Raw genomic sequence first — 26,189 nt, forward strand, 5'->3', positions numbered from 1 at the left:
TTTAGAAGTAGCCTTTAGCCTATAACTTAGCCAATAAAATAATATTATTATGACTCGAAATAATAAACAGACTCTGGAAAGTGCTTAGTTGAACGAGGGGATGAGTAGACACTTAAATAGCTTCAAAGCTTTATTAACAGTAATGAAGCAGGTATTGAAAGTAATATTTATTGCTAAGAAAGTGGCATTACGTAACGTTTTTAGCGTAGCGAAAATTTTCCATATTACGAATAACGGTACGGAAAATTCTGCTAATTTTGCAGTTGCGTAATCATTTCAGGGATAATATGAAAAACTGAACAGGGAAGAAAAGCCTCTTTATGAAGAACGCGAATTTGTTTCAAAAGTACCTACGTATACACTTATTTTCTTTGAATATCTTCAGGTTCATGTGCAATATTTTGACAAAAAAAAATTAAATAAAATTCCAATAAACCAATTCCGCTGAGCTCTGTACCTACTGATCTCATGATTCGAAATTGAAATAAAAATATCAATAATACAGTAATGAAACGAAGAGAGGACGTAACATTGGTCTCGGATTTTTTTGACAAAAGTGCGAGTCGGACTCACGAAGGGTTGCTTATAGGTTCATACTACATGCTATAAGTCCCACAAATTGCTATTGCGCTGGAACCATGTCTCATTAATCGAAATGACATCATTTTGATGTCAGCCGAAATAAAAATATACCATCAGCTCGAAACTTCAGTCTAGTGTGACGTCACTAAAATGGCGGCCACGCGCATTAGCAAATTGACTTATATTCTAAAAAATATCAGATTTTTCAATATAAGTAGTAAGTATTTAGCAGTTAGAGTGTGGGCTTGATTCAAGTCACTTAAAACTGCCTCATTGAGATTTAATATTTCTTAAACGGTAGGTTTTTTTCGACAAACTGCTTATTAAACCTCACAATAATTTTATATTACCTGTTTTTTAAACGAGACCGCACTTGAAGGGGTATATCAAACATTTTTTGGCTTTGATTCTTTCAGGTTAGGTTAGGGTTTGATTTTTTTTACTTCTGGAAGTTTTTTTTTGAAATCTATATACTTAACGGTAACTTTATAGGTAGGTTTATCTGCTAAACAACTTTACAGCTCTAAGTTTCTTTAAAAAATAAAATACAAAGCTGGACAGGGCGGACTGGATGAAAGTTTAAAGGTTCCTTGTATTACGGGACTCTAAAAATGGGCTGGCATGCATTAATTGTTGAAATGTTTACCCAGCATACATTGAGACGAGAGATTAAACATTGTTTTACTGCTACTTGAACCACAAGTTTCCTTTCATGTGAACCAACTATGCACAGCTAAGCTTTGTTTACAAATGCTCTTATAGTACGCGACAGTTCGAGATGGCAATCGGGGAATGAACGCTCCGCACACCCACGCAGCCCCCGCGCTTACCCGGTACGGGCGAGCGCGGGTGACGTGGGGCTCATACCCCATCTCAACCTGTCGCGGACTATAAGCCATAATTATGCAAGCATTGGTTCGTATAAATTAAGTATAATGAGAATTCTATTTCTATAACGCTGTGAACTAGTATTGACAGTCATAAGATAGAATAAGAAATTAAATTAAAACTTACGATTTTGGGATGGGAAACGTTAAGGGCGGTTTCAGACTAGCGTTTTATATGAGCTTGTTTTTGGAAGCGCATATAGGCGCACCTTTTGGCACACGCTCAACTCGTACGAGCGTTTCCGCGCTTCTAATAAGCGCGAACCGCGACAGAGACAACACCACCGGTTCGAGCGAACATGCCGAAATATGCCCGTATACGCGAGTCCGGTTTTTGAAGCGCGTAATGTAGCGCGCGTGTAAGCGCGTATGCTGAAACGACCGTATACGCGCAAAAAAATACACTAGTCTGAAACCGCCCTAAGTACCTATAATGGGTAGGGCACTTTGTTTGAAAAACCGATAGACGTTGGGGACCCAAGGTGCTAGAATGGCGACCTAGTACCGGAAAGCGCAGCGTTGGCAGACCTCTACTATGTAGTTAAACAGACGGCATCAAACGAGTAACTGGGAGCCACTGGATTCAGGCGGCTCAAGTCTGTGGCGTGTAGAAGTCCCTACAACTACAAGAAATCTACGTCCAGAACGAGGTTGTTATGGTTGTATCAACTTACTTGCTAGGCCAGAATTCAACCCAAGTTGTGATAACGAATGATTTCAAATAAAGCCCCCACTAGATAAAAAAATGTAGACTGCAACCTAGACATGAGATTAAACATTGTTTTAGCAAGTACTTGAACCAAAAACTTCCTTTCCTCTGAGCCGACTACAAAACCCAGGCTTTGTTTACAACTGCTCTTACAAACGCAGCGGTTCGTATAAATTTTAATGAGGCCATCTTTTCAAACGCTGCGTATTTTTTATCTAAGTATATATTATATTTTTTCATTAGCAAATATTATGTTTTGCCTTATGAAACGAAGGAACATAGAAATTTTGTAGCAAACCAAAATATAATAGCTATGTTTGTTTTCGTATGATATCTTCTAATATTATACGATCTACCTACTCAATAAGAAAATATTCCTATTACATTTCATCGCGAATACATATTATTGTATTTTTTTATTCAGAAGCAAGGTATTTCTTGACTACGATCTTACCTGGTGGCAAGTGATGATGCAGCTTAATATGGAAGCGGGTTAACTTGGAAGGAGCATTAAATCTCTTACTAAATATTATAAATAATATTTGTCCCGGCTGTACTCACGAGTTTAGTCGACGTTAGCCCGACTAGTTTCGAACCCATCCGGGGTCCTCAAGGGAGGACCCCGGAGTTTCAAGGGAGTTGCGTTTGTGACTGCGGGCCGCGCGTGCCGCTGCCCGTAGAGCCAGTTGTGAGGGTGGCTGGGGTGGGTGGTAGTTTAAACGCTAAAATCTTACTAAATACATATTTTGTAGATACCTATTGTATAGTTAAGGATCAATTTATAAAATCTGGCAAACAATAGGTAAATGGTATTATTTATGTTTAAAAAAGGTCTGAAAACAGATTTTTTTAAATATTATCGGCTTTTTTTGTTTGCTTCTTCGGACAAGCTGAGTAATGCGCTATTGATGTGACTATCACCTAATTTTGATATAAGGAGAGGATAAAAAGATAGATTGACGTTATTAATCATTTAAAAAAGTCCTGCTTACAAGCTCACCTTTATGATACCAAGCTTTCCTTTATAATCTAAGGTCACAAGGAATAAGGCCGGATTTTTTGAAATTCCGTCGGGATAGGGAATCAGGATATAGGAGATATTTTCACCAAAACAAAATCGCGGGCGCAAGTATAAATTGATGTATAAATGACTACCCTTGAAATGAAAATATTAATTAAAGTATCGTAGCATACAATTTATCATTTAGGAAATTCACCCTTAAAGAAAAATACATAGCACAGTACGCGGCAGAAAGTAAAGGAAAGGCCTTTAGAATGACATTTCGGCTTTGTGGAGCGCTGTCTCTGTCACTCATATCTATATGACATTTTGTCGGTCTCAATGACAGGGACAACGCTCTACAAATCTGCGATCTCCTTCTAAATGTCGGTGTACATTACTTTCTGCCGCGTACTGTACAATCTTTGGAAATATAGTTTCCACCAAGATATAGGGCTTGATGTTTGGTGGAAACATCACAAAAAGAGCGAAATGGAACAATAGAATTGTATTTACTTATACAGAGCGTTAGTCTACAGATAAAATAAAGCAATTTTGAAAGAAAGAGGCTTAAAGGAAAGGTTTTCCCTTAAGCCTATTCTTTCTATCTATATGTTTTGCTGTGCTTTGTTCACGTAGCTTTGTAAGGAAAACTATAGTTTGGCATGTGACTACCGCGCTTTTTTGGGTTTCATACGTCCGTAAGAAAAAACGAACCCTTTTAGGATCACATGTGTGTCTGTCTGTCAATTTGTTACAGTCAATCTGATCCGAATTTACCGATCAAGTTTAAATTTGGTACACATATAAATTTCTGTGACTCAAACATGAACCACGTACCTATAGGTAACGTAAATAATATATATGAATTTTGAAAATGAGAACTCACTTTCGGGGGGCAATTTAGAAAATAAAAACAAGTTGAGCAAACTGTACCGTGGGATAAACAAATAACGGGGCTTGTTATGAAGGTCTCATTTTTTTAATAATAATAAGTTATTTACAAATATAGATGAAAATTGAAGATTCCTCCTCCCTTATCTCCGAAACTCTTTAGCCTACAACTTTGAAACATAAGTAGGTACATAAAACACTACTTGAAAGGACTTGCAAAAGGACAACTTATCTCTTTAAGAGATTTCTATTAGAATCCCTAGAATGTGATAACAAAAAAAATTGATGCTTACAAATTTTTTTTTAGGATGAACTATTCTCTAACATTTGATGGAAAACATCAAACAAAGGGCATATTGGGACAATAGAATTTTATTTACGCTGGAGTATTCTCGCCTTAGCCCATAGACATAGATAACATAAAGCAATTCGGAACAAATAGGGTTAAAGGGATTTTTCCCTATAAGCCTTTTTTATCCTTTATAATATTATGTAGGTGAAAACATAAAGGTTGTGAATGAAAAAAGTGTAGTACTTTTAACATTGGTACCTATCTACCAAAAATCTGTTTTAAATTTGTCATCTATAATTGAATCAAATATCTTTTTCACTTTTCATGCTCGTAAAGTTCTACTTTATGCTGCCTGTAAGTGGACTAGAACTGCTTTTCATGCTCTTGTGCATAAAGTGTTTATAGGTACACAAGAATCTATCTGATGATACAATATGGATGACACAAAAACATTGTATGTTCTTAGGATGTTCCTAGTTTCTATAGTTCCAGTAACATTTTGCACTTATGATGAGGTTGTGTAGGTATCCTGATCTATACAACCTCATTAGAAAAGAAATGGCTTGTTTTATGCCATTATTGTACAATATGTGTACAATCTACTAGTAGGCTATTGATTATGTCTTTAAAAAACCGGCCAAGTGCGAGTCAGGCTTGCGCAATGAGGGTTCCGTGCTACAGTCGTATTTTTTCGACATTTTGCAGGATAATTCAAAATTTATAATACATAAAAATAAATAAAAATCTGTTTTAGAATGCACAGGTGAAGACTTTTCATATGATACCCCACTTGATATAGTTATCTTACTTGAAAAATTGAAAATACTAATTATTAGTTCATGACCACAATTTAATTTTTTTTGTGTGATCTAACCCTAAATTCACAGTTTTCAAATTTTTTCCTCAAATATCAGCTATAAGATCTACCTACCTGCCAAATTTCATGATTCTAGGTCAACGGGAAGTACCCTGTAGGTTTCTTGACAGACAGACGGACAGACAGACAACAAAGTGATCCTATAAGGGATCCTTTTTTCCTTTTGAGGTACGGAACCCTAAAAAGATACATTGTATAAGAGGCGGTCAAGTTTGATGCAGAATGCAGATGGTAACATACCTTTTTAAGCCATTCCTCGATTTGTTTTCTAGTACTGCAAAGCTTTTTGAGGTCATCTTCTAACCTGCTCAATTTACTGTCTATCTTTTGTATCTCTGCACCCTTTGTAGACTCTATGTCTTCTAAGTTAGCCAATCTAAAACGGAATCAGTCAAATATGTATTGCTATCGATTCTGATGTTTTAACTATTTAGAGCATCTACATCTTTGAATTTTATGTGAAAAATTGAAAATACTAATTATTAGTTCATGACCACAATTTAATTTTTTTTGTGTGATCTAACCCTAAATTCACAGTTTTCAAATTTTTTCCTCAAATATCAGCTATAAGATCTACCTACCTGCCAAATTTCATGATTCTAGGTCAACGGGAAGTACCCTGTAGGTTTCTTGACAGACAGACGGACAGACAGACAGACAGACAACAAAGTGATCCTATAAGGGTCCCGTTTTTCCTTTTGAGGTACGGAACCCTAAAAATAGGGCAGTAAGGAACCAAGACGTTCACGGGTTTTCATTACAGGAATTGTTCTATGAGTTACAAAAGAAGGCTAAAAACCACGTAAATAAATAAAAAACAAACAGGGATCAATATCAATCAATCAAGCAGCAGAAGGCTCGTGTGAAAAACTGGCGCTGAGTCAAGTGGCGTTTAGGTTAAAAATGTGTCTGGAAAAACTTGAGAGGAAGTAAATTGTGAGGAAAATTAGCAGCGTCACATCCATTTTGTGTTTCTTTACGATCTTATCCTCTTAAGGAGAACGCTTTTGTGTTCACGTTAAAGAAAACTTTGCTAACTTGTATATTATGAATTAATTATTATTTAACAGGGGATAAGTACCTACTACCGATGGACGGTTCGACGCTGTGGGAGCTCGGTTCAGTAAAAACAGGTAAAAACGATGACAGTAATAAATTATTTCCATATAACTTCCAAAATTTTAAACATTAGAACCCGTTCAAAACTTACAACAGTCAACACACACCTACAGAAAAGAGTGAAGGTGAGGCGCGGAGTATTTTTTGATAACCAAGCAGCCCACCGTATTTTATCAGACAATCTGTTAGAAAATTTGCAGATACACGCCGGAACGCACTCTGCTAATACATTTTGTATTAGTCCCCGTCAGTGTTTTGCTGGATTGAACGTCTATGAATGATGAAAGTGGCTGTCAGAAAAATTTCAGTCTATAATATGCGGCGGATTTATTTGAAATATGTATAACTCCCACGTAAAGTGGTGATAATAAAAAGAATAACTGGCTGAGTTTGTTGTGGGCTCTTCTCAGACCTGGGCGCGTTTGGAATCCTCGTAGCTTTAGTTTTAAGTTTGCGTAATAATTATCACCACTATATCTTACAAATCCAACAACTGACAATCGAAAAGAGTAATTTATTACCTATTTTGAATAAATCATTTGACTTTAACTTTTACATTGCGGCCGCCATTTTAGTGACGTCAGGACTAGACTGAAGTTTCGAGCTGATGGTATAGGTATTTTTATTTCGGCTGACGTCAAAATGACGTCATTTCGATGTTAATGAGACATGGTTCCAGCGCAATAGCAATTTGCGGGACTTATACCTACTTTACTTCAGCTTTAAATATTTGATGCTGAAAGTGCCACCGCTATGCCGAATTAAATAAAGTTGAGATTGAGTTCACTCTATTCTGTACTTGTGTATTGTGCCTAAGAGATAGGTGCTTCCAAATAGACTAATGTCAAGGACTGACTTTATGTGACAATTTTAAAAGAAGAAACATGAGGGCCAAACAAAATAGGGTTTCGTTATGCATTGTGTTACTTAACTTACTAACAAGCTATAAATCAGGTCTATTATACAAAATCCATTCACGGCAACAACAAAAGCAGCATTATGGTAAACGCCATATCAATAACAAGGCTTTATAATCGATTAACGGGAAATGTATGGCGCCGCCAAAATATATGGCGCAATATGTCAACGTCACAGAAACACGCCGAAGATAGGATGGAACATTTATAAAGGTAACTCGTATTTATGAAAAGCTCACCTTTCTTAAAATGCCTATGTTAATTCATACGTTGTAATGACTTTAGTACATTGCCTAGTGGTAAAGACGTCTACCTCCTAATTGGAGGTCGGGAGTTCGATCCCGGGCACGTACCTCTAACTTTTCTGAATTATAAATATCACTTGCTTCAAGGAAAACATCGTTATGAAACCTGCATTCCTGAGAGTTCTCCATAATGTTCTCGAAGGTGTATGAAGTTTGTCAATGCGACTTGGCCAGCGTTGTAGACTATGGTCAAAAATCTTCTCATTCGGAGAGGAGTTGGTGATGGGTTGATCATGATGATGAATGACACTAGATTTCTCTGCGTTGTAGTTCTCATTGCTGGTACAAGGACGCCAATCAACACCTCTAAATTAATTCGGAATTAAGTTTGAAATACTAATCTAAATTGCCAAATAAATTGCTTTTTAATTTGACAATTTCGCATATGTGTCACTAATAACAGTTTAGATTAAAATTAAGTTCGTGAAATAATTATTATTTTAAAATAATTCTTAGAATGTTTGTTTTTGAAGTTATGATTATTATTTACCTACTTGTTTTAGTTTTCATAATTAAAAAATATAAATATTAATTAGGATAGTAAATGGTAAAAATTACGGGTGTTTTACAACCAAACTATACTAAAACGAAATATTTTACTTATTTACTGTACAGAAAATGTTACAAAGGCTTCATATACAAGACGCCATTTTGTTTAGATAATAATAAGGCTGTTCATAGGCTATTAGAATGTTAAAGCATCTTGTGTTGTAAAAGATTGGAAGCGTTATAAAAGTATGAGATAATGAAAACGGTATTGATAAGAATGTAGCTACTTACATAATGATCGCTATTCGATTTCGATTTCGATAACGATCGATTTATTTTTTTATAGAAATATACGTCTTTTATTTATAGTTTTAAAATCACATAGGTACTTAGAAGTTTTTAGATTGGTAGACATGTTTTTTATTGAGTAAATACTTGCTTAGGGTACACTTATCGTTTATGATAATTAAAAAAACATACAAAATAATAAAGGTATATTAAAAGATTCTAATTGTGACAATATTAAAAGGTAATTTAAAATTTGGATATTCTAATTCTGTAAAGATACCTAATAGTCTTTATTCCGTTTGTCCGTAACAACGTTGGAGAGTGCCTATAAAATTTTATCGAGTCACTTTAGATTCACATACAAATTTTATATGTTCCGTAAAATTTTATACAGTACAATAAAAAGTGACATTTTACATTTTTATATCCGATTCTTTTATTAAAGTCTGATATTAACGGATAAAATTAATGGGAAAATAGCAGTAAAATGCTAATGAACTCTTATTTGAAACCTTTCAGTTATAAGTTAAGTTAGAAGTGTGATGTGATTTGAATTTAAATTTAAGTTTGAGCTTAAGTTACAAAATTTTATTTGTTTTTTTAATATGCATAAAAATGTGGCACTATTAGAGGAATACACAGGATGTTATCTGTAAAGAGTGTATACTTAATAACTAAAAAGCATATATTCTAATAAAATAGCAGAAAAAGACGATGAATGTTGATATTGACATTGAATAAATATTCATACAAATCCTTTTGATTACAAAGATAAAATATAGGTACTAGTGTAGGAATAAAAGCATAAAAACACGAAGCTTTGTAAAGATGGACTCATTAAAATTAATACAGACGGTGCGTTTGTAAGAGGAGTTGTAAACAAAGCTTAATTTTTGTAGTCGCTTCAGACCAAAAGAAGTTTGTAGTTCAAGAACCTGCAAAAATGTGTTTAATGGTGTGCGTCGACTGGGTTTCGAATATTATAAATTATGCGGTAGGTATAATATAACGATGCTGCCAAACTTTATCCTTACTCATAATTTAAAATCTATTTATAAATCCTGACTATAAAAAAGAGTGAATAAATTATTTTGTATTTATACCACTGTCCATCACTACCACACATTTTATAAATATGCACATATTGTAAATGCGAAAATGTGTTTGTTTGTTGATTTGTCCTTCAATCACGTCGCAACTTAACGGATCGGCGTAATTTTTACATTGCTACAGTCAATGAGCTGATCAGATTAAATTAAATAAGTACTTCAAAATTTAATACATTTGTTAAAGCAAATCACAAAACATAAACATAAAGATATGGCATTCCGATTAGCATTTTTATCCAAATAGTTTTTGTTTTTATTAGTGTCGAATTACTAGTGTCAAATTATTTTACTATGCAAAATACAAAATATAACAATGCGAAAAACGTCAACCGAAAATTTGCAGTGTAACAATTCCAACAGTATGAATGTAGAAACATAAATTGGTATTCCAAAGTTAATCTCAAATTAATTTCGCGCCGTAATTAAAACTTTGAGCGTTCCAAATTGAACGGCGTCATTGCGGGAACGCTATGCAAATCTAACAAAGTACGTATATTTGGTTTGTTTATGCTAGTATACACATTTATTGAAGGTCTCCTGAGGACTCTCTGGTGCAACAGTGGTTTTAATTAGGTCTCTACAACTAGCCATATTGTGTAACGACACAGTTCACGACAGTTAGGAAACTTCTAAACAACACGTCGAGGCTTTGATGTCACTGGCAGGCCACGTCAAATGTTAGTACATTTGACGGTGTGGCCCTAAAGTAGCCCTATTTTCTTTGATTTTAAGTCACTATAGCCCAATATTTGACATACTATCGTCCATTCAGGATGAAACTGAGAATTCCCTCACTCTAGTTCACTCTGCCCCAAAAAACAACTAAGCCTGGTCTCTGCTCCACCAATTATCTACTAACTCATCAGATATCCAGGACTGATGGCTTTCATGCCATCATCCGTAAAAAGATAGCCTCACTCCTACAGCGTCTTCGTAACAGTTCCAACAGCATTCTGGGTGCAATTAAAGATAGGATAGGCTGCCCAATAACTAAGCACTGGGTGGCGGTGACCACGGGGCGCCTAGAGCTGGCTAGGCCATTTTATTTAATTACTAACCACTAAAATTACTACCTAACATAACTAAAAGGAAATATTGTTACTAACACACTAATATATATTTACTAGAGTTAGATATAGTATAATAAAAAGAAAATTTAATCGCGGTATGTACCCGTTATATACATTAAAACTAGGTATTTAGTTCAGAAGCTCCTCGTTAACTCTATCTCAGGTTCCTTTGGCACTTAAATCAAATCTACTAAATTCCAGTATGCAAGTAAGTAAGTAAGTCTTTTCTTGCTCATATAACATTTAATTTTAATCAGGGGCATTGTACAAATATTTTGGCCAACAACTGAATAAAGTCAAGAACCTGACCTTTTGATACTCGTACATAACCACTTATCATTACGGCGGAGCCGGAAAAACTGGGAAAACATTGGATGAATTTCGTTTTTTCGTCCAATTATTTTTCCATCATGCCCGAAATTAATAAATAATTGTTATATTTTCATTCTCGATGATGCTCGAAAGCTTCCAAAAGTTGTAAAGATACTTACCAATATTGAATGTCGCTATAGACATGAGCAGAATGAGGGCCCGTCCAGACATGTCGATTGATTTTTTTCTGTAACAAAAGAATACTGTGTTTATTATTTTATTATTATTTATTTAACTTTTACGACGGAAAAGTAATCTTATACAGACAAAGATAAGAAATGCTTTGTATATTTTTACAGGTAAATAATAAATAATGATATTATATCAATAACTGGTTAATATACTAAACTTGATAATGCCCGCGAGTACGTTGCTGTGATTTTAGGTTTTTAAAAATCCCATGGGGACTCCTCGATTTTTAAGGATAAAACGTAACCTTTAATCTGTGTCCGGGATGCAAGTTATCATTGTACCAAATATGAATTTGATGATGGTTTTCTATAAATTCTTCGGGAACTCTTTAATTTGCTGGTAGTCTATATCCTTCCCCGAGGTGCAAGCTACCTCTGTCAAAATTGGTTAAACGGAACACTTTTGCAATTTTATAATATTAGTGTAGATTAATTAAAGAAGAATGACAAGAGGAATTTTGCGTTCAAAAGGACCTTATCATTTTACCATCGAGTCGTCGAGAAAATATTTCTAATCTAACACTTTTTTCTTAAGCTTAATTTTTACCTTAGTCTCTCTCTCTTAATTCGCTCCAGTAATGCAGTATAATATTGTAAATCAAATCTTTGAAAAGAGTGAGTTTCTTGCTAATTCTTCTCGGTAGGAAAGTCATTCCGAACCGGTGGTAGATACCTACATTTGACGGTTCAAAATATTTTTATTTCTATTTCCAAGTGGTTCAAAAACACTAAATTGGTACCAAGCTATACCAAAGCTCTTATATCAATAAATTTAAGACTATAGGGTCAATTTATACATTCGCTCAGTTACAAGTAACAAGACAGTGTCCAATACTCCCATCCAAACCACAATCGAATCTAGTGCTTGCATTTGGGTAGACTAAAATGCGCTTTTAATGAAAGGCTTTATAGTGATTTAATTGCGATTAGGTTTTAAGTATAGGTATTAGTATTAGTGCTATCTTAATTCATACATTACCTACCTTGGTCATGTAAATCGATTTTCAAGCGCTAAATATAGGTAGATAACCCAACTACTAGTGACAGGCAGATCGATTTTTGGTAGGCAGGTATAGTACGCGACCGATCGATGTGGCACCATCACAGCCCCCGCGCTAACACGATGCGAGATAGCGCGGGTGACGTGCGGGTGTGGTGGATGTCCCCCCGCCTCATACCTTGATTGACATCTCCACCTGTCGCGTACTATAGATAGCTAGTATAATGTTATGGCAACAAAGAGTATAAATAATCACAGCGTCTTCGCCGGCGAAGACGAGGTCCCCGATTTCTAACGTCACCCGGATGTGAACTCACGTCACAGCCTCGGGGGCGTACGGAGTACGGACTTACCAGTCCAAGCAACCCACTCATCCCAACGTCATCCTAAGCCGTGGTCCGAGCCTCAAAGGAGGCACCCTTAGGAGGACGTTGCCCCCTGACCTCTCCAATTATTTCTTCGAGCCCTAGAGCTCACTCTTAGGTGAAAGTTCGCGCTCGCCACCCCACCCGGTGACGCTGGAGCGGCCTACGCAGCATACTCAATCCGAAAAAAATATATACAAAATCAACCATTGTTGGGATCATTATCACATTAGTCATGACTTCCCAGGCTGTAGGTATGCACCAATTTTCTATTTCAATCATCAGTTAAAAATACTCATTGTACTTATTAGCAATTACGTCTATTATTATAATAATTTAGTCAATAAAAAAGGTTTTGTTGTTTGGGATGCGTTTCAACTGATAAGTTACATTAATTACTCTTTTATCTTGATGTCCACAAAAAACAAAAGATAAACTTAAAGTCATCCAATGAATCCCTCTTAAAAATATGGCTTTAGATACCATTCCAAGTTCCGTAATATCGGGATAATCCTACAAAAGAGACGTTCGAGTCCGAAAATGCGAAAAGTCGTAAACAAACATCTTGAGAGAGACTTAAAAGCGGATCTTAAAACGTTAAGATGCACTTAGCATGAGGATGGCTTTGAGGTGAGGTGACACGAATGATGTTGGGGTGATGTAACCCTAAGGGATAATATTCACTGAATTTGTAACTCTGTCTTTCTCACTGCGTCGTATTTCTCATTGCTGTGGGTTGCGACTCGTACCTACTTCAAAATCCATATTCATATCCATACTAATCCATACTTAATATAATAAATGTAAAAGTGTGTCTGTCTGTCTGATAGCTTTTCACAGCCCAAAAAATCAACCGATTTTGATGAAATTTGGTAACTTGGTTAACTTACATTCCGAGAAAGGACATAGGCTACTTTTTAACCCGAAAAATTAAAGAGTTCTCACGGGATTTTCAAAAAATCCTAAATCCACGCGGACAAAATCGAGGGTATCATCTAGTATATTATAATTATGTCTTATTATAAGGCTTATTATAAGGCTGTGACAGACGGCCAGACGGACAAGTGCAATTTCACTCAAGTAGACTCAGACACCTCGCTTCGCTCGTTCAAATATGAAACGCTTTCATCCACAATTCTATACTATTATACTTAATATCATAAATAGAATTTTATGTATATAGTATACAAAGTATTCCTTATTATTAAATAAAACAATAAAAAAATGCAAAAATGTCTGTTTGTTAATTTTTCACGACCCATACGCTCATCCAATTTTTACAAAATTTGATACAGGGATATCTTGCATCTCATGGATGTACATTGCTACTTTTTGACCCGGGAAATCAAAGAGTTCTCAAGGAATTTTTGAAAAACCTAATTCCGCGTGCAAGAAGTCGCGGGCACTATCTATTTGGCACAGAGATAGCTTGCATCCCGGTGTTGGACACTGGCTATTTTATCTAAAAAAATAAAGAGTTTCCAAGGGTTCAAAAAAATCTACGTAGACACGGGTATAATCTAGTTACTAAATAAAGAAGGCAAGTATCCCCAAATTAATCAATATCGGACATTCCTATAAGCATTATACTTTAGGAACTGGGAAACTTTGTCTTCCGAACTCTGTATGCAAACAGCCTTATAAGAAACTTGTTGTCTCGAGAGAGGCCTTTTTTATCTGTACATTTTTTATTTTTGTTTATGAAAATGAAAAAGACAATTTGATGTTCTTTTTATATTTATTTTGTAAGGAATATTACGTAATTAAAATTTAAAATTATAATTGTACCTATTTAAATGTACTTAAGAAACAAAAACAGGCCAGCAACCGCAAGTCCAGTGTACTTGTCCATCGTGCTTTTCTCCAGAATAGAGAAAGAGAACGAAGAAAAAAAAACGAAGGTCTGGACTCAGGCCCTCACCGGGCTCTTAGTCCAGAATAAGTAGACGTTATTAAGCTTTGAACATTTAGTTCTTGGTTGCAGAAATTCTCTACCAAAAATGAGTATTGTACTTCTTAATAATAAAAAGGATCTTGAAAGTCGTCCCTTGATTCTCATCACATGACAAACTTGAAGACATAAAACTATGATACAAAACATAAAAACTGCTGGGAAAAACGGGTCAAATTTTATGATACAGTTTTATGAATTTTATGTTTTATCAAAGAAACTATCGGCCTGCAGCGGTTTCACACGGGGTTTCTAGCAATTTTGTTTTTTTAAGCAACATACAACTTTTAAGCAATATAACTTTCTAAATGTCACTTGTTAAGTTAGGCAAGAATATGCACGAAAGTATGCAAGTATACCTAATTAGTTAACCTATTTTTTTTAAACCAATCAAGGTTTTTTTTTTTCAATTCAGATTCATATTTATATTCTTGTACAAGAGTTTGTATTCCCAAACTTTTACCTACTTTATAGATACTGAAACATTTGGCTGCCAAAAAAATTGCCAATTCACAAAGACCTTTACCAAAAAGAAAAACCCCGGCAAGGCTGAACCAATTTAATAATGGACTTTAATTGAATACATTGGAAATTGTAAGGAGTAAGGACCTCTCACATGAGTAGCGAGCTTTCATTCTGATTGCGAATCAATTTAGTAACAGGTATTCACTCGTAGTTCGTGCAAGCATTCGCAATTTTTTTTGTATCTACATCTAGCTTTGAAGTCAGTAAAATGAAGAGTGCAAGTTTGTTTCAGTTATGGGTTCCACTTCCATCCGACCCAGTTACTTTTCAATGTTGGCACGAATCGATAATTTTTTAATCGATTAATTTTAATCCGATTAAATTAATCGTGATTAATCCTCTTACCCCGATTGCTATCTCAACCTGTCGCGGACTATACTTAGCTAGATCTAAATTTCTTTTTTCGTAAAATTAGATCAAATGCTTAGGTATATGGTATATGCTAAACTTATAAGGACGACCTCCAGCCCGCTGGATCGATGACTTGGAAGGCGGTAGGAAGCGGATGGATGAGGAAAGCGGAGGATCATGATGTTTGGTGGCGCGCTCTTGGAAATCCCTGTGTGCATGCTGCAGTGGACGCATACAGGCTGATGGATGGAATTGGATCATTTATTATGTACCTATCCACATTCCACTTACTTCGAGCCTTTTGATTAGATGTACTTAGCGTAGATTGTAAGATTTATTTTTTCGATTAAGCGTCTAATATTACTTATATTACGCATATAATATATAATGTGGTCATAAAAACTTCAAGGATCATGTATGCCATCAATCCTAGGCTGGCCAGCGCTAATAAAGCGTAAATTCATAACACTATGTAAGTGGTCGTAAAACTGGGCCCGTCATAAGTCTATCCGGTTTTATGTTCCAGATCCGGGTTTTATGTCTTTAACTTTGCCTTGCTAGAAACATCGAGAAATCTTGTTGTTTTATATGGTTTAGTTTTTTAAGGTTTGGACCACATGTCCCTGCCGCACCACACACACATACACACACACACGCACACGCACACACACACACACACCGATCTCAAAGCTCGTTTCCGGATTCCTGAGTAGACTAAGTATTATCATTATTTCGGTGTGTGTCTGTTTTGTATGAAAAATGGGTTTTATCCACGATACTGAAATTACACAAGGTATGGATAAGCCCCTCGCATAGCAAGAAGAAACCACGCCAAGTTACAGGAATTTTTTAGAAGGCTAGATTATTCATTCACTTTGAAAACATCATTCAATTTTTCAATAGGTACCTACTAATTATGTACGAACGATTAACATCAAAATGAAAAAGGGCTAAATACATTATAATGCCTATTCGACATTTTGCGACTTACCTACTTGTTTGACAATTTAAATGTGATAGAGATTCTTGTAAATCAAGGCCCCACACTGTAGCCCTAGCTTAACTGTAACGTCGATTTATTAGAGCTTCGTATAAAAAAACGCTCGAGCCAAATTGGCCCAGGGCTTAGAATGCCACATCCACATGAAATATTACCAAACGCTAGCAAGTTTGGATTCCATGGTCTAACTTCACTCACTCATTCAGCATGTGACTTCGGTTGGAAGAAATTTTCTGGGAAAATCCGTAGAGTTTGGAAGAAATTATAGGATAAATGTTATTTACATTATTACATCTCTTTAAATAAATTCTATTTGTACCTGTACCTACTCCCTCTACAACCACTCGCACTGCCAAGGGTCACTGGTAGAGATCTCTCATAGAGATAAGTTACTAAGTACTAGACTACTACTAAGTACTAGGTACTAAGTACTCTTTTTCTCTTGGTACAAATGTTTTTGGTACAAATAAATAATTAATAAATCATTAAAACACAAAAAAAAATTCTACCTGTGTCCGTTATAAATAGACTTTGATACTATTTAATGTGCCAGAAACCAGTTTCATTAGAAAGCCAATAATGCGAAGATTGTTACAGGCTAGTAAAAAATTTATAAGGCAATTTTTTGCGTAGTAGCACACGCTGGGTATCCGCTATACAATATTGTACCTATGTATGTGTGTAATTTTACGGAGTACTGAAGTGAAGTGATGCTGTTTACTTCATTCGTAATAATAATTCGGTGCACTCAGTTTACAATACATTTCCTCTCTAAAATAATAAAACTACTAACTAACTAACAAACATTTACCTAATTTGACATCAATTTAACTTAGCTCAAGTGTCACCTTTTTAGCATAAAAACTTACATTTACATTTATATACTACTTACTAACAGCCGTAGGTACTCAGAGTCGCTTAATCGTTACTTAAGTTTAGTTAATACGAGACAGAGCTATATCTCTCACATAAATCTGTTTCGTTTTAACTCAATCTTAAGTAACGATTAGCGACTCTGAGTACGGCTGCAAGATACCAGGAATCAAACCTCCAATCTTTCATCAATTATATAATTCACTTCAAACTTTCGGAATTGGTATAGTTGAGCAAGATTAATTGAACAGTCATCAATAATCATCATTCGGTGATTAGTGGTTATGTGGACTTTACTAGGAAATAATTACAGCTATATTCCGCGACAGGTCGAGATGGCAATCGGGGTATGAGACGGTACGCCCCACACGTCACTCGCGCTCGCCCGCACCAGCAGGGTGATTGTCTAAAACCTGCATCAATCATTATTACAATCTCAATTGTTCTGATTGGCTGAATTTGTGCCATTCTTGTTGCAACAATGCATTGTGGCCAATATTATAGTGAGCGAGCATTAACCAATCAGAGATGATTGCGATCGTGACATTGTAGCTGTCAAACAACCGCGGTAGGGCCACGGGTTAGCTATTGCTATTTCAACCTGTCGCGTACTATAGGTACAATCAATTAAACCAACTTTTTAATTGCATCAGATTGTACAAAAATCAAAGCTGTGATAGCCTAGTGGTTAGGAGGTCCGCCTTCTAATCGGAGATCGGCGGTTCGATCCCGGGCACGCACCTCTAACTTTTCGAAGTTATGTGCGTTTTAATTAATTAAATATCACTTGCTTTAACGGTGAAGGAAAACATCGTGAGGAAACCTGCATGTCTGAGAGTTCTACATAATGTTCTCAAAGGTGTGTGAAGTCTACCAAGCTCCACATGGCAAGCGTGGTAGACTATGACCAAAACCCTTCTCACTCTGAGAGGAGACCCGTGCTCTGTAGTGAGCCGGCGATGGGTTGATCATGATGTTTCATGTACAAAATGATGGTTTCTGTATAAGTCCCGCAAATTGCTAATGCGCATGGCCGCCATTTTAGTGACGTCAGCACTAGACTGAAGTTTCGAGCTGATGGTATATACCATTTTTTATTTCGGCTGACGTCAAAATGACGTCATTTCGATGATAATGAGACATGGTTCCAGCGCAATAGCAATTTGCGGGACTTATACAACTATGCAATAGTTTCAAACTTCAAATACACAGAACCGGTGGATTCAAAGCCGGAAGGCTGTGCTGAGCAAGATTAATTGGATAGTCATCAATAACCGGCATATGGCGATTAGTGGGTCGTGTGATGCCGATCTAGGTGTTTATCTTTGGTGCTAATGGTAATTATTAATTACTAGCTGATGCTCGCGACTCCATCCGCGTGAATTTAAGCTTTATAAAATCCCGTGGGAACCCTGTGATTTTCTGGGACAAAAATTCCTCCCCCAGGATGTAAGCTGACTCTGTACCAAACATCAAAATCGGTTGAACAGATGGCCGATGGGCCGTGAAAGCTAACAAACAGACTGACAAACAAATACACTTGTGTAAGTTCACATTTAAAATATAGTATGGATATGGATTAACGACTACGTTCTATTACGTCTTTATACTACCTGTCTACGGCATACCAGAGCACCTCGACAACCCTACGGCTACCCTACAGCACTACCTCGCCTCGTCAGTGACTGTATCTACGGAATACAGGGTATTCTATTAATTTGAACACTGTGTAGACACTTACCCTCTAACAAATAAACCTGGAATAGCGGTGGAATAGTTATACTCCGTTTTGTCTTTCTCTGTCATCAGTAATTTGACATTTGAAGGCAAAAGACAAAACAGAGTATAACTATTCCACCGCTATTCCAGGTTTATTTGTTAGAGGGTTAGAATCTACGACTATCCTCTCCACCAATGACATGTCATTGCTCTCCACAGTCTGTCATTTGAATTAGTACCTATATTAAAATTTGGAACTGACTATCTTTTATATATTATCTAACTGAAATAAATTAATTGTTTTCAAAATTGTTTTGTCGTTTTATATTAACTAAAATTTAAAATATTTTTCAGGTGTAATTTTTGACTGTTTCAAATTTGAGTTACCTACACAACAAAAAATTAATCGATTCGCATAAAATCTATGGTATAGCTAGAACAAATAAATTCATAAATAAACCTAAACGAAAATAAAATAAAAAATTCAATTCACCATAAAATCTGAGATTAGCGTGAAAAATATGGAAATCCCAGCCGCTTTTAAACAAATGACGTCGCGATTCGAATGTACACTCAAAAAAATTAATAGTGCGTTCATGCATAGTTTTTCCATACAAAATATTCATTCGTACGGAAACGCATATCCGATATTAATCTCAACTGTTTGGAAGCAGGCCTTTTTGCTGTAGTCGGAATTAAAAAATGTTTTGTCTGCGTGTTTAAAACTTATATTCGGAGTGCGTAGTGTACCTACGCGATTGATTTTGGGGTCTTTGTTTCTACAATGCCAGACGCCATTGTTAAGGAGTTCATATTTTTGTAGGAAATTATGTACGTAAAATTGCATACATAATATTTTTTTAATAATCATATATTTTTTAACAAATAGGCATTTTGGTATGATAATATAAATCACTTAATAAGCAAATAGGTATAGTAACTATAAAGTTAAATCTTTTGTATGGACATTTTCAAGCTTTCACCATTGCAAAACCAGTCTTCCTACGACATATTATCTTTAATTAAGTACGTACATAACATTTTAATTCTTCAGACCACTCGGGCGAAGCTGGGGCGAATCACCTATTCTAGTTGACAGCTGAAGAGCCAATTTAGGTACTAAGTATATTATAGTGTTAGACGAGAAGAAGTCTGTGGTTATTGTACACTGCAGATTAGCCAATCTGTTCTAGGAGGTGATTCTAGGATGGCACGCAGAATGATGGTCTTAGTGCTCTATTGTAAACGAATTAAATAAGTGAACAGTGAAATAGAAGTCTATTAAAGTATATCAAAGTGGTTTTATATTTAACAATAGTTGCAAAAGTTAGAACCTCGTTTAAAAACTTCCCGGTAGTGGAGACAGGCACAATTTATATTTCACAGAGTATTAAGACTAACAGCTTAGTGTTCAAGGAACCGCTTTAATTTCCGCTACAGGTTCTAGGAATGCAAAACTTAATCTAAACTGCTCGAAATACATCAGTGTGCAACGGTTAAAAGTTTTAAGACAAATTTTCACCTTACGGCATATTCTCACCCTTAACGGATTTTTAAAATTATTTAGACCATTTAATGAGTCCAAAATTTTAAGTCATCATCATCATCATCAACCAATAGACGTCCACTGCTGGACATAAGTCTCTTGTAGGGACTTCCACACGCCACGGTCTTGCGCCGCCTGGATCCAGCGGCTCCCTGCGACTCGTCTGATGTCGTCCGTCCACCTATTGGGGGTCTTCCAACGCTGCGTCTTCCGATTTTAAGCAAGCCGAGTAAATTCGTAATGTTCATTTTATATCTGTGAAACCCAGTTCCTTTGAAAGAACATTAATAAATTTAAAAATTAATTTGAAGCCAGTAGGAATACAAGAAACTTTTCTATATATGTATGATAAAATGTTAAACTGACTGTCTGGGATAATATATTCGTATAGTTTGCGACAGGGTGAGATGGCAATCGGCACCTCATACCGATGACAATCGGTATGAGGTGGGGGACGCCCCACACGAACTACACCTACCTACAGCTCAAACCACTTGGTTAAGAAACTTGAGATTTTGGATATAGGTTTTCTTTGTAACGTAGCCCCCTCCCCCTGGAGAAATTCAGAAATTCTATTCTAGTAAAGTCAGGGTTGGTTAGCTAGTTTTGCACAAACAAAATTCAGTAGGCAGATAATTAGATATTAATTTCTACATAAACATAACACATCAAAAGCTCTGTGATCTGTAAAGCCCTTTGAAACCTTATAGAAGCTATGTAATCTTGCTTTCCTTTTGTCTGAATAGGGAGCCATTTTCTCATTAACTCGACTTATATACCTGCTAGGGTCATTACCCTTCTTCTTGTAGCCTACTTAAAACTTATTTTACAACTCGGACATAAGTCGTGAATGCCGTAATTCTGTCATTTGGGATTTAAAACGTCGTATACCCTCACCACCTGGGTGTCTGGTGCACGTCGACCGCCCCTTGTGCCAGATCCTTTTTTCCACGCACATGCAAACTGTGGAATCTACTCCCTTCGGCGGTGTTCACATTAAAATACAACATGGGTTGTTCAAGGGGTGGACCAACAAATTCCTGAAAGGTCGGCAACGCATTGGTGGTTCCTCTGGTACTGCAAATATTCATGGGCGGCTGTAATTACTTAACATCAGGTAACCCGCCTGCCAGTATGCTCGCCATTTTTATTTAAGTAAAAAAAAACTTGACCATAATTGTACCGCCAGTAATATTAATCTGAAAAATAATTTACACTTGTCTCAACAGAGGTGCGTGATAAAGACAGGGTGCGGATACAATATAGGTATTCATCGTGGCAGTCACTGTGCCATCGACAGCTGATATGAGATTGGTATTAGTTGACGACTTCTATAAACTGACCGCTATTATTTTGAAGCATGTTTGTAGGTAAAGTTTAACCCAAAAGTGCGTAAATATCGTGCCAGTATCCATGTATTTATAGTACGCGACAGGTCGAAATGGCAATCGGGGTGGGGACGCCCTGCACACCTGCACAGCCCCCGCGCTAACCCGGAGCGAGCGAGCGCGGGTCACGTGCAGGTATGCGGGGCGTTCCCCCGCCTCATACTCCGATTGCCATCTCGACCTGTCGCAGACTATAGCGCTTACTATTACGCGCATGCGTGTCAGACTCACAAGCGTACGAATTTAGCTTTACTTTGCAAAATAGAAGTGTATGAGCTTTGTCTACCTCTTTATATCATCCTTGTATTAGACACGTCTTTGAAGCTCGCCTCTACTGCTCGTATAGAAACTGCGTCTAGAGAGAATATTACTTCTACTGAAAATTACTTATTTAGGGTAATTTATTCTAAACTGGCGCTATTTCATCTTCAACATAATTTGTAGAGTTTGATGAAAATTGCTTCCTATACAAACTGATGGCCTGTGAAATGTAGCTCAGAATATAAAGTAGGTGGGATTAAACAATAATATTGTTAGTTCAAAGAAAAACAAGATGAGAATTGAATTTATGATATTAACATATTGAGTAACGTAACGTAAGTATAACGTACTGTGAGCTAGTAAACTCTAATTTATTAGACTAGACGCTAAGAACATAACCCAACAGGAAATAGGTACTGTACATTATGACCATTCCTTTCAAAGGACAGGCAGTGAATAAATATGAGATACATAATCGGGATACCGTTTTCATTATTAGTAGGTGTCAAAAGATGCGTAATGTATATTAATATGTCACTTTTAAAAGCGTACAATTTTTTTCACTTTTTAAAAAACAATTGTACAGTACGCGACAGAAAGTAATGTACATCGACCTTTGTAATATAATATGTTTGTTTTCATACAAACAAATTAAATTAACGTGTTTGGCTTTGATTTTTAATTCGATCATTTTGAAAATCCAAACGTCCATTTTAATTTTTTTATGTGTCTGTCTGTTTGTTCGGGCTAATCTAGAAATGGTTCATAATTATTTTGACGGAACTTTTGCAGGCAAGCACGGCATTTGACTATGCAAAGGATCTACGCATTTTTTCCTCACGGGAAAATAAAGAATTGTTTAAAACTTAAATCCACGTATTAGATGAAGTTGCAGATAAAAATTATGCTGTAAAAAAAAAAAAAAAAAAAATACAAAAAAAGAGGACGACGAGACCACGTAGGGCGCACGCTGTGTAGGACGACCTTCAACCACTGGACTGAGCGGGAAGCGGGTGGATTAGGAAGGCGGAGGATCGTGTTTGGTGGCGCGCTCTTGTAAAGGTCTACGCCCAGCAGTGGACGCAATCATAACATGGTGATAGATTGTATAGGATTGGGAATACATAATTATGGAAGGGATAAAGAATATCATTATATTTATTGACCTCTGAATTATCTATGCTCTGAATATTGCCACAAGGGTATACCCACTGTTAAAACGGGATCCGACGCAATAGAATATCATTAATTTTTTATAACATCTAGAAGTACTGTATTGGTCTGTACTGTGTAGCCCCTCGGGACCTTTTCCAGGGCACTTAATTACAAGTTCTTTGTGTGTGAATGGGGAGTTATTTTCTCGTTAGCTCGACATCTGAGACTGCTTGGAGCCTTTTTGGCAGATTTTCCGTTTCGTCTAGTATGTATGGTTTAGTTATTAAAATATCGTACCTTGTCGTCATTACTGAAGATAGTATTTGAATAAAAAAATATAAAAAAATTTCGCCTTCTTATCGATCCCGGACATGCACCTCTAATTTTTCGGAGTTATGTGTGTTTTAAGTAATTAAATATCACTTGCTTTAACGGTATAGGAAAACACCATGAGGAAAGCTGCATGCCTGAGAGTTCTCTATAATGTTCTCAAAGGTGTGTGAAGTCTCCCAATCCGCACATGGCCAGCGTGGTAGACTATGGCCAAAACCCTTCTCAATGTGAGAGGAGACCCGTGCTCTATAGTGAGTCGGCGATGGATTGATCATTATGATGATGAAGTATTTTACAGGAGACCTTTAAAACCAACTCCTTACAAAATATAACGTGGTAGGTACTTATTAACTTTTATGTTTCCACTTATCGCTTAACTTGTAACAAGCTGTTAAACTTTTTTCATATTAGATCAAATACGGCTTTTCAGCAAAGTATCTACCCAGTACCCACAACTTTGAGACACGCTCGACAATACTAGGTATATATACATATTATTATGAACACGTAGATATATTGCTTGAAGTTGGAAATAAAAAAGGAACTCTCGCCGTTCGGAACGAAAAGCTTTTGAATTTGCTCATTTCATGAGTTTTCCTATCAACGGTTTTTAGTTCCTTTTAATATTGGAATCCATTCCGGTTTATTCACATCGAGCTTAAATATTGAGATTGCTTTCATCTTCACGTACGATTTTACGATATACTGAATCTGGCGCAATAGTTAAGACGAGCCTGCACGTCAGATGTCTAACTTATTTTAGTAGTAAAAACAGAAAAAGGAAAAATTCTTATTTCTTGAAATACAAAGTTACAAAGCATTTTTTTGTGTAATTCAGCATGTTTTTTAATTTGATAACAAAGTAGCTTTTATACCTACTAACATCTTTCTTGCGTCTTTTGTAACGCTGTCGAAGTATTTTACACTCAATATGCTTGGGCTGCTGGTTTAGGGTACTAAGTATGCAGTTGTAGGGTGGTTTCAGATTAGCGCTTTGCCTGTGTGTTTTACACTCGTTTTGGCATACCTACTCTCACTCTACATTTCGCGCTCACTAAAACATTGAACACGCTTACACGCACCCATTCCGGTATGTTTTCTCGAATCACTGTGTCAGTGAGTTACAATATGGATTTCGATGAAGAAAAGGCTCACGCGTGTACCTGCTAACTTACAAGCGCGTTGTTTAACTCGTACGAGATTTGCGTGTGACAAACGAGATTTTAGGTGCAAAAAATCGCTAATCTGAGTGCCTTAATTTTGAATCTCGGCTTAAATAACAAATATACTCCCAAACTGAAAAACGAATTGCTCGAATTTTTTCCCAAATATTCCACCGCAATTACCGCAGAGAGTGTTTTTTCATTTTATTTTAATTTTTCTTCGTCCTCTTACAAAAGGCAAAAATAAAACAAAAGCACGAATGTTCTTGCACCCCAGATTCTCAGCGCTTTGGTAAAGTTAAATTTGTGAACTTTTTGGCGGGCGTGTGGTCGCCTAACTTTGCTAATTAACGCGCCAAATATGAGGGTCAGTAAAAGGGTGATTATCCTTATGGTACATTGTGCCAAAAATTGTGAATAAAAAAAACTCTCATTCACAAAAGTTTATCAAGTTTGACAATGATTTATGGCTCACAATTACTATCAACTTTAATAAATTGATATTATGACTAATTTGTCGAGTAGCATGTCGAATTTTAGTTTCACTGGATATCACGTTTGTTTTTCCTATTTGCTATTCCTATATATCTTAAATATTTCCTATTTGTATAAATAATGAGCATCATTTTCGCAATATTAAAAAATACGTATCTATTTGAAAACGTGATTAATAATGTATAAACGACATTAAAAAATTTACCTATTTTCAACATCAAAATGTAAGATTACCAGCGATCACGCACTCATCCGATCCGAATCCGTGAAAATATGGATATATACTTACTACGTCATAAGCTACCATACAAAACAAGGAAGTCGGTTAAAAAGGAACGTATTTTCACGGACTCGGATCGGATGAGTGCATGGATCTCTGTAAGGGTGTAAGTCCGTTCTCCTTTTAAAAAAGTAGTTAAATATTTTTCCCGGTGTTTATAGTACTTCACTTGAATGTTCCTAGCGCCGTTTCAATAAAAATAAACTTTCCAAACGATACTTCTTGTTCGGAAACTCAGGAAAACCTTGTTGTTTTTGTTATTCTTTTATCAGCGAAGTCGATTGTTTTGTCCGCTTTAACGTTTTTGAGAGACTGGAATTTTCGTCTACATTTTATTCGTTTAATGACTATAGACGACATTTTTCGTAAAACGCTGGTTAACAATAGAAGTTTTTATAAGTAAGGTACATTATCTGATATTCATTATTCGATATTGATAAATGATTATCATTATAGCTGATGCCCACGACTTTGTTCGTTAAGATTTAGGATTTTAAAATCCCATGGGAACTTTTTAATTATCCGGGATAAAAAGTAGGTAACTTTCCAGGTCTTTAACTATATTTATGCAAAAAATTAACAAACCAACTAATAAACACATATTCTCATTAAATGAGTAGTGACCATTGTCTTATATTTTACTTTTTTAATGGTTTAACACTTTCTTAACAAGGCACTATGTT

At 36.0% G+C, this 26,189-nt stretch overlaps 1 protein-coding gene across 3 annotated transcripts in view; it reads right to left on the bottom strand.

Annotated features, from left to right (window-relative positions):
* LOC117983484 (cell adhesion molecule Dscam2-like) overlaps window positions 1-26,189 on the bottom strand; it is a 157,599-nt gene that overhangs the window by 124,853 nt on the left and 6,557 nt on the right. For all 3 annotated transcript variants that reach the window (XR_011236924.1, XR_011236923.1, XM_034970051.2), the window contains exon 2: window positions 11,030-11,097. Coding sequence is in view for 1 of the 3 variants with exons in the window: in XM_034970051.2 (XP_034825942.2) it covers window positions 11,030-11,081 (52 nt within the window). In the remaining 2 variants the exon portion in view is untranslated. The remainder of the gene's footprint in view (window positions 1-11,029; window positions 11,098-26,189) is intronic.

Source organism: Maniola hyperantus, chromosome 7 (genome assembly GCF_902806685.2).
Source record: "Maniola hyperantus chromosome 7, iAphHyp1.2, whole genome shotgun sequence".
Classification (NCBI taxonomy): domain Eukaryota; kingdom Metazoa; phylum Arthropoda; class Insecta; order Lepidoptera; family Nymphalidae; genus Maniola; species Maniola hyperantus.